General features: G+C 42.7%; 1 protein-coding gene and 2 pseudogenes across 1 annotated transcript; 2 read left to right on the top strand and 1 right to left on the bottom strand.

The window, feature by feature from the left end:
• Positions 1–660: 660 nt before the first annotated feature.
• Positions 661–5,029, top strand: LOC121993102 (annotated as a pseudogene).
• Positions 5,030–6,295: 1,266 nt separating this feature from the next.
• Positions 6,296–6,438, bottom strand: LOC121993517 (annotated as a pseudogene).
• Positions 6,439–6,778: 340 nt separating this feature from the next.
• Positions 6,779–9,761, top strand: LOC121991232 (tubulin beta-7 chain-like). Its single transcript, XM_042545243.1, has 4 exons — positions 6,779–6,941; positions 8,748–8,998; positions 9,130–9,266; positions 9,348–9,761. The coding sequence occupies exons 1-4, from the start codon at positions 6,802–6,804 to the stop codon at positions 9,759–9,761; spliced, it is 942 nt and encodes a 313-aa protein (XP_042401177.1). The 5' UTR covers positions 6,779–6,801.
• The last annotated feature ends 5,636 nt before the right edge of the window (positions 9,762–15,397 follow it).

A 15,397-nucleotide genomic window follows, 5' to 3' on the forward strand; every position in this document is an offset into this window, starting at 1 on the left:
ACGCCGGCGACGAAAACTCCCGCGATCCCCACCTCCCCCGCAGCTGCTTGCCCTAACCTCACGCCGGCGACGAAAACTCCCGCGATCCCCACCTCCCCCGCAGCTGCTTGCCCTAACCTCACGCCGGCAACGAAAACTCCCGCGATCCCCACCTCCCCCGTGCTTGCCCTAACCTCACGCCGGCGACGGTACTCATAACTCACAAAATATCAAAGACATTCAACAAATCGTTTTTACCGGATTAAAGAAGACATACAACAAGCCATTTCACAGAAGATTTAGGGTTTACGGTTCGGATTCTTGTTTATAGGAATACAAAAAACCATTCTTGTTTCGCAAAGACTGTACCTAGCTGTTGTTGATACGTACCACCGAGGCCGGTCCGGAGGCTAGGGAGGCGTCTGAGTGTCCTCGGTTAGAATGCGAGTGGTTTGGGACTGACTCTGCGTTAGGGTTGTCGTCGTCGTAGAAGTTGTGGCAGTAGTCTTCTGTGTCGTAGTTGTAGATTGAGTCTGGGACTGCATAGTTGTCGATTGGGTCGGGGGCTGCGTAGTTGTCGAGTGGGTCTGTGATTGCTGCGTCGTCGACTGTGTCTGGGTCACGGTGCTACGGCGCCGGGGGGCCATTGGAGGGTGGAGGGTGGAGGGTGGAGGGTGGAGGAGGGTGGAGGGTGGGAGAAATTTATAGGCAGATTTGATGAAGAACAATATTGCTTCTAACGGATTCTTGTCCAAGATTCCAAGAAAGAGTGTCAAGATCAGAATTATCCTACTATAAAGTGGTGTCCCAGATCTGAAGCTTTCACTCGCTCCTCTCCCTGTTATTCTCCTCTCGCCGGCATCCAGAACCCTAATTTTTGAAAAGCGGAGGAGCGAAGATGAGAGAGATCCTTCACATCCAGGGCGGACAGTCATAAATATTTTGGATTGGAATCTGATCAGGTTAGATTTTTTATTACTGCAAGGATGGTTTATAAACTTCACCACCAGAAAGTCATCCATTCATATATGTTAATTTCAGGTGAAATTTTTCCAACAAGGTACTCTTCCCTGTGTTTCCACGGATGACAGATTTATCATGGAGACGTCGTATAAGGTACTACATTCATATTACTTATGGCCATCAACTTTTTTTCTTCAGAACTGAGTATCCATCCAACAATCATAAATAATTAATCCATAGCTGTTAATTGATGCGGTTTGGTTTTTGAGCTCAAACGAGGTTTCAAGTTGTTACTAAATCTTGATTTGTAGTATATGTGTCTTATTATATTTAAAAATTAGAAACTTTTGATTTGGTTTGTGTATTTCCTCTTCTGCATTCCTTCTGCAGTGGAAGTTGTAACCGTAATGTTTTTAAAACTCAGGTGGCGAAGGCTCCCGATGGAAATGGAGGGTTGTATTCTGGTATATTTTTTTTAAAATTACCAATGATTTTCTAGCAATTTCCCTATCATTTAAATTTGTTGATCAAATATGGGTCCTCTTTTGACAGCTCTTAAATCTACAAAATTACTAGAAGATATGTCCTCGAGAGGGGTCAAATATGTTGATTGTTATGGGGTTGATAATGCACTGGTGAGACAATTGGTTTATTGAAAAAAAAAAATAATTTCTCTGCTAGATTTTACTAACTCAACATCCTCAGAGCAGGTTCGTGTTGCTGATCCAACATTCTTAGGATATTTTATTGATAAAGGTGCCGCTGCAGCAGCAAAGGTTGTTCGCAAGGTAAGAGAATTTGATGCCTCATTTGCTGACAGACAGGAGGTTGCATATCTTATTTCTGATAATAGATTATAGATTTATGGAATTTCTACTTTGTAACTAGAATTTTTCCTGGTTTAAAGAGAATCTTGAAGATATTATCCTCAGCACTCATTGCTCTTTAAACCTGCTTGATAGGAACAATAAAATGCATCAGAGTTTGTCATTAGATGCTTCATTAGGAGTTCAACTTTAGCATAGCTGCAGTTTGGCATTTGAGTATAAAACTTCTTTGATCATTTACAAAGACTCTTTTCTTTTAGTTGTTATTGGCAATTGGATGATAATGATTATGCATAATCATTTTCTCCATGCCATGAAGCATCTGATTGAAACAAATTTTCCTTGCACTCTTTAAAATAGCTCAGGGCTTCTCGTCAAGATTTGGTGGCATTTAAATTTTTTATCATGGACATGTATAGAAATATGTAAGATTGCACGTTTAACTCATCAGGTTTCTTGCTGTAAATATAACAAAGAATTCTTCAGTTTGGTTCATATTTACTATCAGTTCATGCTCTCTTACATGTGCTGTGCAATCCACGTTTAACATGTTTTCAGATAACCATTAATTGGGCATAATACTGCCAGTGCCAGCTTGAATTATTTCTGTAACTTAAATTTGTTTATGTGATTTTTTAATCAGGCTTATCCACAAGAGAAAGTTTGGGTCTTTGTTCAACAAGGCAGAGGTGCGCCTCACAGGGTGGTTGAGAGATGGATGCATCAATGGCTACTGAGACCAACCAGACCACTGGGCGCCTTCGCTATTGCTGGAGTAATGTAAATTGTTATTCCCTTTGTTATTATCTTGCTATATTCTCTATTAGTAGCGTTTCTTGTGTGAATGTGGGATAGAAGCGACCTTCTCCATTAATTACCCTTTATAAAAGCAAAAGGATACAGGTGTCAATGTTCTAAGCCACAACATCTTTGGCTAAGAAATCATTTCCTCCTATTTCACTTGGCTACAAATTATGGATTCTAGATAAAATATGAGGTTATCTTAGTTGTTTATGTTGCATAGCTTGTGCAACATTTATGATCAATGCAATCTAAATGCTACATTGTCTAACAACCAAATAAATATCTCTACAATTTCATATTACGGTTAAATGAATATTATCTGGATGACCTCTTCTAGGTGAAGGATACTATTCACCAACGATGTTGCAGTACTATTGGGAGAAACACATGACAGACCTGTCAATGTATTTTTATAACACCTAAATGTTTTATGATTTCAGTCTTACTGAAATATGGTCTTCCAGGTTATGCTAGGTAAAAATTAAGGAAATTTTGTCAAAATAGAATGAAAATTGAGATGTGAAATCTAGGATCTCAATTTAATGCTCCTTTACCTAGAATCTATACATTTTCTGTCTTTTGTTGTGCACTGATTCTGAGACTTGGTTATATTCTTTTCTTTTATTAGTCTTTATTAAAGAAGTTTATTCTTGGTTATCCTGAGTGCTGTTTTTCATTTATTCTTTTAGGAGTTATCACATTCAATATAATTTTTGAGTTCCGATAATGTAGCTTCTAATATATCTTAAATGATGTGTTTGAGACATTATTAGGTATGCTTGCATATGTTCACTCTGGATTTCCTGAATCAAGTGGCAATTAACCTTGAAAGGGACAGCATGTAAGCTCTTACTAACTCGACTGGCTCATGCTACCATGTACTAGGTTGCTACGCTTGATTGTTTTATAAATGCCAATATACTGATTCTGTTTTTCCTAGTTATATCTGGCTGTAGTTAAGTATTCAATGTAAATTGTCTATAAGCTTAAGACTCAAGCTTCCGGGGATCTAAGAATTTCAAGTATTGTAAGTCAATTTGTTCTGGTGCAACTATATCATTCTTGGTTGTCCTTTTTTTGACAATAGTTGGTGATGGAGAGGGCTACAAAGTCTGCAAATGAAGATTGATTAATTTGAAATTATGAAAAAAAACATTTATATTATTACTCAGGCTCGGGCACAAGTATCCAACTCGGATGTGCATGCAAGCCTGTAACACAACAATTTTTTAAATTTTTTTACACTTGATCAATTGACCTACCAAGTGTCCACTCAGAATGTTGGTATCCAAGTGTTGACCTCCAACATGGGCATGGATGGGTAGATGCAAAGTTAAGTGTCATAGAGGAGACAGATGTATGCAAGGGGAGTCATTCTACAAAAGAAAAGGTCTTCTCTATGAGGTTTGGGAGGGATAGTAATGTTTTAATCTGTCCAGCATGCTCTTTTTGGAGAAAACAAATCAATTTCACACAAATATGTGATATGTAAAGTTTTTTTTTATTTTAAATTTTCTGTGTTTTTGTCTTGAGATTTGCAGCCGCCATCTGTTATAAGGGTTCCTATTTAACTGTTCAAGATTTTCCATCCAGCCTAACTATTTGATATTTTAAATTTTCCTTTTGGAATTAGGTTGATTCAGTAGCATTGTCAATCATTATGTTAACTATCTCAAAAGCCCCTGGTCTGGGACTCATAAAAGTCATATTTGAAATGCAGTTACCACCTCGCCGAGAAAAAAATTCCCTCTATCCATGGATCCACTGTTGGGTTTAAGCTAGAGCATTTCATCTTTGATGCATTTGCATATGCTCCATCTATGGCACTTTTTGAGGTTGGTTACCATAATTCAAAATCTAGGATAATTTTGATCTCTTCTTTTGCTGCTGGCTTAGCAATTCGAATTGCTGCCTATGAACTGGAAAACAGATTTTGAGGGAGGAGGAATTTGCACCAGTTAAGAATGCAAACGGGGCTAGCTATGACACTCCTGACAGTGCCAAACTGATGCTTCTTCGCCTCCACAGTCGCTGGGTAGTCGCTGCTGGAGGATTCCTAACACATTCTGTGCCTCTGTACTTGACTGGTATTCTTCCCATCGCTATATTTATGTTTCTTCTTGCCAAAAAGATGTTGCAATAGACCATTGTGGAAACTGGATCAGGCTGCACTAAGCCGTCGACCATTTCTTTCTTGCAGGCGTTGAAATCTCTCCACTTTGCTCCTATGCCGGGGAGAACCTCGAAGCCATATGCCGTGGAAGGACATTCCACGCACCTTGTGAGATCACCTACTAGGCATGAGACTGCACTCTACATTCCACTTTGCTTCTTGGATTTTATTTTATTTTATTTTTATTTTTGTGTTTATTTGTTTTGAAAGTTGTTGTGTGTGATTGATTATCACATGGAATGTTGTGGCGTGTCTATTTTCTTTAGCCGTCCCATTAACAATATGCTCATCTTTTATGCAGTATCCTTATCTGACAAGTGTGGCGGCACACCTGTCTCTTTACTACTGTGCTGCCCCTTTTGGCCAACCACTGAAGGCCACGAGTCAACTAGTGTAGTGTTCGCCTATCTTCTCACTCAATAAAGTGAAGTTTCCACAGCGATCACTGCATGCACCAATTTTTTAAAATAAAATAGTTATATATTTTACTATTGTGTTTTTTATTTAATTAAATGGGTAAAAATTAGATGGCCATTTGTCATATGTGTTTTTGTCAGACGGATATTTTAGTTTTTATTAAAATCGAATAACATCTCATTTAAAATGATATGTTTAAAATAATTTTATCATTTTGCTTTATAGAAGTTAGCAATTAGCTTTAGAAGTTAATATCTCATGTCTACACTACATTATCTAGTCATTTGGCTGGGTAAAAGTTACAATGTATTATTTGGTTAACTTCTACATGTAGAAGCTAACTACTATCTTCACACGTCTATTTACTAGCTTCTATAACAATAACTATATCATTTTTTATTTTATTTATTTGAGTAATAATCAGTTTAAAATAATATTGTAACCGGTAAAATAAATGTTTGGGATTTCATTATACTTATTACACTTCAAATGAATATTATTTGATCATCAATAACGTACATAAGTTAGTTGCTAGATTTTACAATGGGTAGAAGTTAATTATTAGCTTCTATCATAATAATTTTATATCATTTTGATTTTATTTTTTCCGAGTGATAATTATAAAAATATTTTAATGAATAAATCAAACAATAGGGATTTCATGACAAATATTATAATTCAAATGAATATAATCTAATCATGATCAAGTATGTAGATATAAGATTAAAGAGTTCATCAAAATTAGTTATTAAAGGATTAAATTCTTAATTAAATAGTAAGATAGTAAAATTTTAATTCATGTATCTAATTTTTCTGATTAATTAATTTTAGAAGTCACCAGTTTGACTTTACAAAAATTCATTATCGATCATCAGAATAAATTGAGAAGTATAGATGGATCATAACAGAAGACTCAACACCATAAGTTTTCTAAATTCTTCCGATATAATATTAGAAGTAGAAAAGTCCGTTTCACTCTTACTATCGTACTATAGTCCTGGCAAAAAAAATATTAGATTATGCTCCAAGAAGTTGGGTCCGCATCATGAACGTGCACACACATTGCATTTATATATAATATAATACATGAATACATATAAATTAGCGTCTCAGACTTAGAAATTAGACTTGGTAAAAGTGCACTCATGTAGTAATGGAACACAAGGGGGAGCTCGAGACAGACTCTTCCTACAAAAAATTAATTTAATTTTTTATATCAGATATTATACTGATAAGAACAAATATTACATTTGATTAAAAGGCCAAAAAAAGTATATTTTTAAATGTCGTCCGTCAAAGATATTTATAAAAACTTTTCTACTCATGATATTGTCGATCCTAAAATATAAGATTAAAGAGAATTATGGCATCACAGTGGATATTTTTTATATAAAAAATTATCAAAAAAATTGTTAATAAATTTAAAAATTATTTTTAGTATGAGAAAAAAATATTATCATAATTTTATTTTAGATCTCATTAAAATTATTTATTAAAGGAGTATATTCTTCTTAATTATATAATAAAAAATATATATAATTTAAAAATATAATTTTAATAGGGCAGTGGTGTCTTTTAAAAATACCTTATCGCCTTCCATTTCTAGTTTGTTGTTGTCGTCGTTTCCAGAAAACTCAAATGGACGCTACGGCTCTCGGGCATCTCCCGACTGTGATCCATGGCGGATTCCAGAGTCTTCTCTCCTTCTCTGCTACCCATTCTCCCCACTCCATTCCCTCCTTCAATTCCCGGTTCGCCAAATGTTCCTCTGGCATTCGGTGGGCTCCCAATCTCCCTGCGATTTTGCTTTTTGGGCCGATTTTTCTTTCAGTGCATGCTGATTAATTCTGCTGTTCCAATCTCTAGTTGGATTGTCTTACTGTTTCTGGAATAATTATTGGTTCTCGAGGTAAACGAATTGGCATGTTTGCTCAATTTAAAAATATAGGTTTTTGTGGCTGCTGATATTCCATCTTCATTTGCTCTGTTCCCTTTTCTTTTCGATCTTTCTTTAAAAATTGTCATGATATTGCGGAGTGAACCTATGTTGCCCAAATCCACATTATTTTCTTCTTCATACGTTTCTGGGATTGCTGCGTCGTCGATTGGGTCTGGCGCCGGGGGCCATTGGAGGGTGGAGGGTGGAGGGTGGAGGGTGGAGGGTTGAGAGATCCTTCACATCCAGGGCGGACAGTGCGGGGACCAGATCGGGGCCAAGTTTTGGGAGGTAATCTGCGACGAACATGGCATCGACGGCACTGGGAAGTACACCGGCGATTCGGACCTCCAGCTCGAGAGGATCAACGTCTATTACAATGAGGCCAGCGGTGGGCGCTACGTCCCTCGCGCGGTGCTCATGGATCTTGAGCCCAGAACTATGGATTCTGTCCGATCTGGGTCCTTTGGCAAGGTTTTTAGACCGGATAACTTCGTCTTCGGCCAGTCCGGTGCTGGTAACAATTGGGTCAAAGGGCATTACACGGAGGGTGCTGAGCTCATTGGCTCGGTGCTTGATGTGGTCAGGAAGGAGGCAGAGAACTGCGACTGCATGCAGGGTATGTATGACCTTCCTAGTTCAAAATAGGCTTTAGTTCTTAGTGGATCCGTGCTATTTTCATGTAATTTTTTATCGTTGTTAAAATTAGGCTAAAGTGGTGGATCTGTAGGTTTTCCTTTATTTTTCAAACGTCTTGGGTGTTGATTGATCCCCTCTAGTTTGAACCATTTTATCTTAAAATATTCTGAATACTGTGCTCTGTGTTTAAATTTTCATATAAATATATGAAATCAGCGTGTAAAAATGTGAGTTCTTTTCTTTTCTACTGGATAGTATAAGGATCTGATTCTTCAGTTTTTATCGAAAGATGGTCTTGTGTTCTATCCATCGTAGAAATAGATCCATCGTAGAAATAGAACCGTTTGCTGTGAGATTCACCATACCATCAGTCTCCATCTTTTTTAATTTCTTGTTTTTCTTAAATTTGTCATTGATTATGTGATATCAATGTTGGTACATGATACATCTGCCTAATGTAATTGATGATAGTGCCGTACATGTTGGCCGACTTATATAAAACTTCTGATCGATCAATATGTGCTAATTGTTGGCAATCCTAGTCCATGTGTATGTTAGATTGTCTAGCATTTGTTTTTTGTTATTCTATTTACTCAACTTTAGTAAATTCTTGTGCCATGGTATGTTGTATAACGTGGTTCTTTTGAGTTATGAAATCATTCCTAGAGTTCGTTCATAGAAACCACTGGTTCTAAACAATCTGCGATGCTAAGAGATTGAATATATATATAACTCATTCATGTAGTAAATATTCTATCCAACAAAAGGGGTGTGCTGTGGATGTCAGACTTTGGAATCTAACTTCTCCGTCTTACTTTGTTGTGGCATCATTTGTTTGCCTTTTCCAACTCAGATGCAGAAAAGGAGCGCAGTGGCCTCTTTCAAAATCCTTTTATTATTGTCATTACATGGCGTTTGTTTACTTTTTATTTATTTTTTCTTGGTCATTGTCCTTTGTCATGTTGCCCGAGAATGTTTTTTTTAACCTGTTTCTTTCATTATTCTGTAGGGTTCCAAGTGTGCCATTCTTTGGGAGGAGGTACTGGGTCAGGCATGGGGACCCTTCTTATCTCAAAGATAGAATGATGCTTACCTTCTCAGTGTTCCCCTCTCCTAAGGTGTCTGATATTGTTGTCGAGCCATACAATGCTACACTGTCAGTTCATCAAATTGTTGAGAATGCTGACCAATGTATGGTACTTGACAACGAAGCACTGTATGATATCTGTTTCCGCACCTTGAAGCTTTCAAATCCTACCTGTGAGTATTCCTTTACATGGGGTTCTCAGTTTCTTGTCTATCAATTTTCCATTTTGAATATTGGGCTACTCTGTGTTCCTCTCTGTTATGATCAATTATCATTTAATGCCAATGTTTCTTTTTAATGTCAGTTGGTGATCTCAATCACCTAATCTCTGCTACAATGAGTGGTGTCACTTGCTGTCTTCGCTTCCCTGGACAGCTTAATTCTGATCTTCGGAAGCTTGCAGTCAACCTCATTCCTTTTCCCCGCCTCCACTTTTTCATGGTAGGATTTGCACCCCTCACATCAAGGGGTTCGCAACAATATCGGGCTCTCACTGTTCCTGAATTAACCCAACAAATGTAGGATGCCAAGAATATGATGTGTGATGCTGATCCTCGCCATGGCCGATACTTGACCGCTTCAGCCATGTTCTGTGGGAAGATGAGCACTAAGGAAGTTGACGAGCAAATGCTCAATGTACAGAACAAGAATTCATCCTACTTTGTGGAGTGGATACCCAAGGGACTCAAGATGGCATCTACTTTCATTGGCAACTCGACCTCCATCCAAGAAATGTTCAGGAGGGTTAGCGAACCATTCACAGCCATGTTCAGGAGGAAAGCTTTCTTGCATTGGTACACTGGAGAAGGTATGGACGAGATGGAGTTCACGGAGGCCGAGATCAACATAAATGATCTGGTGGCTGAGTACCAGCAGTACCAAGATGCAACTGCAGAGGATGAAGAGTACGAGGAAGAGGAAGGGGTGGAAGGCTGAGTAATCCTCCCCTATATTATTAAAAAATGGTTTGCCTTGTTTGCTTGGCTTGCGAGGGATTTGGTTTCTACTGTTAGATATATGCTTCTATGCTTGTTGAGATTGAATTGATTGTGATGTTGAGACTTACTGGATTCTTGACTCTGGCCATGAATCCACTTTAATATTGAATCTTAACTTTCGGTTTGATATCTTGAATCCTACACAACCCGTCACATATCGTGTCTTACTGTGATCGAATGTTTTCACATGCAGATTAAGAAACGGCAAAACACTTGCCTACATATAAGGATTTGTGAGATTAGCATGCAGTTATTCGGCAGAAACCACGGATTTGCCAGGCTCCGTTGGTTATGCCTCAATCATGGCGAACGTCAAAATTTTCCAGCAGTTCCAACTTCTGCAGAAAAAGTAAAGAGTTTAGTTAAATAGAGAGAGTCTCGGATAAAGAAGAAACAGCATTCAAAATAGCAAATTTGTGACCAACATGTCGAATGGGAAAATGTGCAACACTGTAAGGAACAAGTAGAAACCTTGTGCCTCAAATAACGACTTTCAATACCTTGGGCTCAAATTTTGGCGGACTGATTTCGGCCCATGGGCTGGCCGGACGAAGGAGTGCGATTGAAGCGGAGCCTGAGCTAGTTGATGACTCAACGGTGAATGATACGGCAACACCGCTACGCCCAATCACATGACGATGAGTAAGAAGACGGCGTGGCCGCTCTATCCTTTTCCCGAGCTCCCCGCTGAGGGTTTAGCCATCGCGCGCGAGGAAGCCCCTGCGCTTCCTTATGCTCCCGAGTTCGCAGGTCTAATGATCTTCGTTTGCCAATCCCTTTCCCCTTTCTATGATTCCCTAAGCTAGTTCGTCGCTCTGCTGTTCCTGCAAATCCCGGAAGAGATGATGTTGGCGAACAGGCCAATTGGCCTCCTTGGTTCAGGGGATTGCCGAAGTTTTTCTAGGAATGCTTGGTCGAATGTTTCTTCATTTCAGGGGATTTCGATTCTGCCGAGACGCTTCTTAGGCGGAGCTTCGGTTCTTCGGATGGCGAGGAGAAGACGGGATCTCGACCGAGGGAGTTCCAAAGGCCGAATTTTTTGTGCTTTAGAAACCGAGGATATGGGGAGCTTGTCAGTCTCCAGTGGATTTCTTGAGAAGGAATTCACGTTTACGCCCGCGTTTGATGATTATGTGAAGGTTTTGGAATCGGTGAGGACAGATAGGAGTTGGCATACGGGCGATGGCGAGGAGGAAGGCTCGAAGAAGCGAACGGTGAATAAGGGGAAATCGTTCAAAATGAAGCAGCAACATCGTTCAGTTAAAAATGATGATTCAAAGCAGAGGCCAAATGCGGTGGAAAATAGCTTTCGGAGTGAAAGACTCGTCGTTCGTGGAAGGAATAAGGACTTGGAAGATGCTACAAGATCAAAAACGAATAGGAGTGAAAGATTTTCCGTTCGTGTAAGGACCAAGGACTCGGAAGATGCTACAGGATCAAAAAGGAATAAAAGTGATGACCGACGAGGTTTGAATAAAGGGTTGTTACAGAAAGGAGCTCCAAGGAGAAACGGCAATACTAGAAATCTACACAACTGATCCGGCAATAAGGGTGGGGCCCCCTCTGAAGGGAAGTCGACGTCACGTGGCGGTCAAAAGTCAAAATGATCAACCTAAGGTTTGACCGATCGGATAGGAGTAGGGTTGACCGATCGGCCGAGCGGGCCCGAACGAAATCAGTAACAACCCGGCAAGGAGTCAAGTTTTCGACGCTCAAGGTGAAAAGGGTAGCTGGGCCGAGCGGGTAGTCCGTTCGGCCGAGGCATAAAGCAGTAAGGATGGGCGGGACAAGCTCGTCCGAGCACTCGACAGGGAATCTTCCCGGTCGGACCAATACCTACGTCCGGTCGGGAGTAATGTGCTGGCTGAACAGCTGGACGTTCGACGCTGAGAAAGGAGACCAGACGACAAAGGGAACAGTGGGAGCATCCTCATAAACACCTGTCACTGACAACAGGTATGTTCAACGATCAGGCCATAACGCAGAATCCTACTACGGAAGGTTCTGCCGTTCCATCAAAGAGAGGCTCAGACTGTACCAGTATGGTGTCAGGCATGCTCTTCTGGCAAGCCCATACTGGGGTAAGGTAAGGGACACGTGTACGCCTCGATGGGAGTGCACACGTCTCCCTAGAGCTCATATATGAGAGCTCCCCAGACTTCACAGGAGGTATGCAATCTCTGATTCTCAATGTCATTTCTTTGCTTGCCTCTTGTCTGACTTGAGCGTCGGAGGGTCGTCGTCGGGAAACTCCTCCCGGCTCGGCTGCTTTGCAGGTAGCGGCGGAGATCCACAGCACCAGCCGGAGCCAGCGGAGGGCGCCACTTTCCCAGCGTCCATCTACTCATCACTCGGACAGGATCAAATTGGCGCCGTCTGTGGGAACGCACCTGAATCCGAGTAGAGGAGATGGAAGAAGCTGGACGACCTCACACCGTGATGCTTTCTCAGGAGGAGCTCGACGCTCTAATCGAGGCAAGAGCAGCTAAGCTCGTGGAGCAGCAGAAACAAAAAGCGCAAGCCGAGCGTCTAGAGTAACAAGCGACGTCAGCATCAGCAGGTCGAGCGGCAGCAGAGTTCCGACCGGAGAATATCTCAGCATGGGGCCGAGATAAAGATCCGGTCGGCATTCAAGGGGAAGCACCACTTGCCCCAATCCCTTTTCACCGAGCCTTTTTCCGTGCGCCCCCGGAATTAGTGTCAGCTAACCCTTATCAAGGATCTTCATCTGACGAAGCACCCAAGCGAGACCATAGAAAAGGCAAGGCGCCCCGAACGGACGCCTCACCCGAGCGCATTAATCGGCAGTTTTCAGAGGTCATCCTACGAGACCCTCTGCCAAAGCATTATATACCCCCGACTATCGGGGAATACAACGGAACCACCGACCCGGACGACCATCTGGGTAAGTTCGACAACACCGCTACCCTACATCAATACACAGATGGAGTAAAGTGCCGGGTGTTTCTCACTACCGTTTCGGGATCGGCGCAACGATGGTTTCAGAGGCTGCTGGACGGATCCATTACAAGCTTCAAAGAGTTCCGTACGACCTGTCTCCACCATTTCGCAAGCAGTCAGTGCTACCAGAAGACCAGTGTCAGTCTGTTTGCCATCAAGCAAGAGCCCAAAGAATCGCTCCGAGCTTACATCCAGTGATTCAACCAGGTGGCCATGGATATTCCAACGGCCACCTCAGAAACAATGATGAATGCGTTCACGCAAGGCCTCGTGGATGGTGACTTCTTCCGCTCACTTGTTCGGAAACCACCCCGAGACTATGATCATATGCTGCACCGGGCCAATGAGTACATCAATGTGGAGGAAGTCCAGGCGGCTAGAAGAAAGGAAACTCCAGCTAAGCGGCTAGCCCCTGCCGAGCGGAAGCCGCCCACTAGCTACCAGCCGCCTAGAGGACCGTGAGCCGAAGCAGCCCGCCCCCATCAACACGCAAGGTCCCATGCCATCCAAGAGGTAGCTGCTGAGCGGCCCAAGACGAAGAAGAAGGTATGAACCCCCAGGTTTTGCTCCTTCCACCAGACCGACACGCATAACACCCGGGATTGCCGAAGTCTTCCTCTAATCGCCCACCCCACGCCTAGAAGTTATCGTCGTCGATCCCCATCACCTGATACGCGACACCAGTACCCAGAGACCGGTCGGCCTGCAGCTAGGAAGACCCCCGAGCGGCATAATCACCAGCGGCATGAAGACAATCCTCGGCAGTTGAAAGAGTGATCCCGACCATCCGTTCGGGAGGAGGAGAACAGAGGAAATGCCCCGAGGGGCGAAATCAGCATCATTGCTGGAGGGCCGACCGGAGGTGATTCCAACCGAGCGAGAAAGGCACACGCCCGGTAGCTCACGATCCACACGGTCAGTTGTAGTCAAGAAAGGGTGAGCGGGCCCGAGATCAGGGACCAAAGAACCTGGAGGGAGTCGAAGTCCCACATGATGACACCCTCATTATCAAAACGGTAATAGCTAATTATACTATTCACCGCATTTTCATTGATACAGGTAGTTCGGTCAACATCATATTCAAAAAGGCTTTCGGCCAACTACAAATTGATCGAGCTGAGCTGATGCCCATGACAACACCTCTCTACGGGTTTACAGGCAACGAAATTCTACCGGTCGGTCAGGTCCGACTAGCTATTTCGCTAGGAGAAGAGCCGCTAAGGAGGACGCGGACCGTCAACTTCGTCGTGGTCGACTCTCCCTCGGCGTACAATGTTATCCTGGGGAGACCAGCGCTCAGCGAATTCCGAGCGGTCATCTCCACCTTCTACCAAAAAATTAAATTCCCTGTCGAAGACCAAGTGGGGGAAGTGCGAGGAGATCAGCTTGCCGCCCGGCGATGCTACGTCGAAATGGTTCGGGCCGAATCTAAGTCCGCGCGGAAGGTGCCGCGGATCGAAGTAAACGCCATAATAGAAAAACCATCCTCTTTGGTTTATGAAGAAAAAGAAGAGGTACAGATCCACCCTTCTCGCCCGGAGGCCACCACATTCATAGGGTCCGACCTAGAGGCGAATCAGAAGGAGAAGCTGATCAGATGCCTCCAGAAAAACTGTGACGTCTTCGTTTGGTCGACACATGAGCTGCCGGGAATTTCGCCAAGCATAGCGCAGCATGAACTGCACGTCCGGCCGGATGCACGGCCAGTAAAGCAGAGGAAAAGAGACTTCAGCGCCGAACAAAATGTCATCATCCGGGCGGAAGTGGAGAAGCTCTTGGAGGTCGGCCACATACGCGAGGTGCAGTTCCCGAACTGGCTGGCAAACGTGGTGCTAGTTTCCAAGCCGGGCAACAGGTGGAGAGTCTGCATCGACTTCCAAGATCTAAACAAAGCCTGCCCAAAGGACTTCTACCCGCTGCCCCGAATCGATCTGCTGGTGGACTCCACGGCCGGGTGCGAGCTGATATGTATGCTAGACGCTTATCAGGGCTATCACCAAGTGTCGCTCGCCAGAGAAGACCAAGAAAAAGTCAGTTTCGTCACGGTAGATGACACGTACTGTTATAATATGACGTCGTTCGGACTGAAGAATGCAGGAGCAACATAGCAGCAGCTGATAAACAAAGTATTTCGGGAGCAGATCGGGCGCAACCTGGAAGTCTACGTCGACGATATACTCATCAAGTCAACCTGGGCGGTAGATCTTCTCAAGGACATGGAAGAAACCTTTCAAACGCTGAGGAAGTACGGGGTTAAGCTGAACCCTCAGAAATGCCTATTCGGAGCAAAAGGTGGACGCTTTTTGGGTTACATCGTGACCGAGCGGGGCATTGAGGCGAACCCTAGCAAAGTAAAAGCATTACAAGATATGCTGCCCCCCTAAAAATCTCAGGGAAGTACAGCGCCTGACCGGTCGGATAACGACACTATCAAGATTCATCTCTAAGACTGCCAACCGGAGCCTGCCTTTCTTCAGAATTCTGCGAAAAGCCACCAAGTTCCGATGGGATGAGGATTGTGATCGAGCATTCGAAGAGCTGAAGGCATATTTGAATTCCCTATCGGTGCTAGCCAAACCGGCTGTAGGTGAACCGCTCTATATTTACTTATCT

This window comes from Zingiber officinale, chromosome 6B (genome assembly GCF_018446385.1).
Source record: "Zingiber officinale cultivar Zhangliang chromosome 6B, Zo_v1.1, whole genome shotgun sequence".
Classification (NCBI taxonomy): Eukaryota; Viridiplantae; Streptophyta; class Magnoliopsida; order Zingiberales; family Zingiberaceae; genus Zingiber; species Zingiber officinale.

What these genes read in the sequence shown, in the direction of transcription:
- LOC121991232 (XM_042545243.1), top strand. Translation starts at nt 6,802, where the DNA reads ATGGACGCTACGGCTCTCGGGCATCTCCCGACTGTGATCCATGGCGGA. An exon ending in AAATGTTCCTCTGGCATTCG is followed by an intron (nt 6,942 to 8,747) that starts GTGGGCTCCCAA and finishes ATTATTCTGTAG; the next exon opens with GGTTCCAAGTGTGCCATTCT. An exon ending in GAAGCTTTCAAATCCTACCT is followed by an intron (nt 8,999 to 9,129) that starts GTGAGTATTCCT and finishes TTTTAATGTCAG; the next exon opens with TTGGTGATCTCAATCACCTA.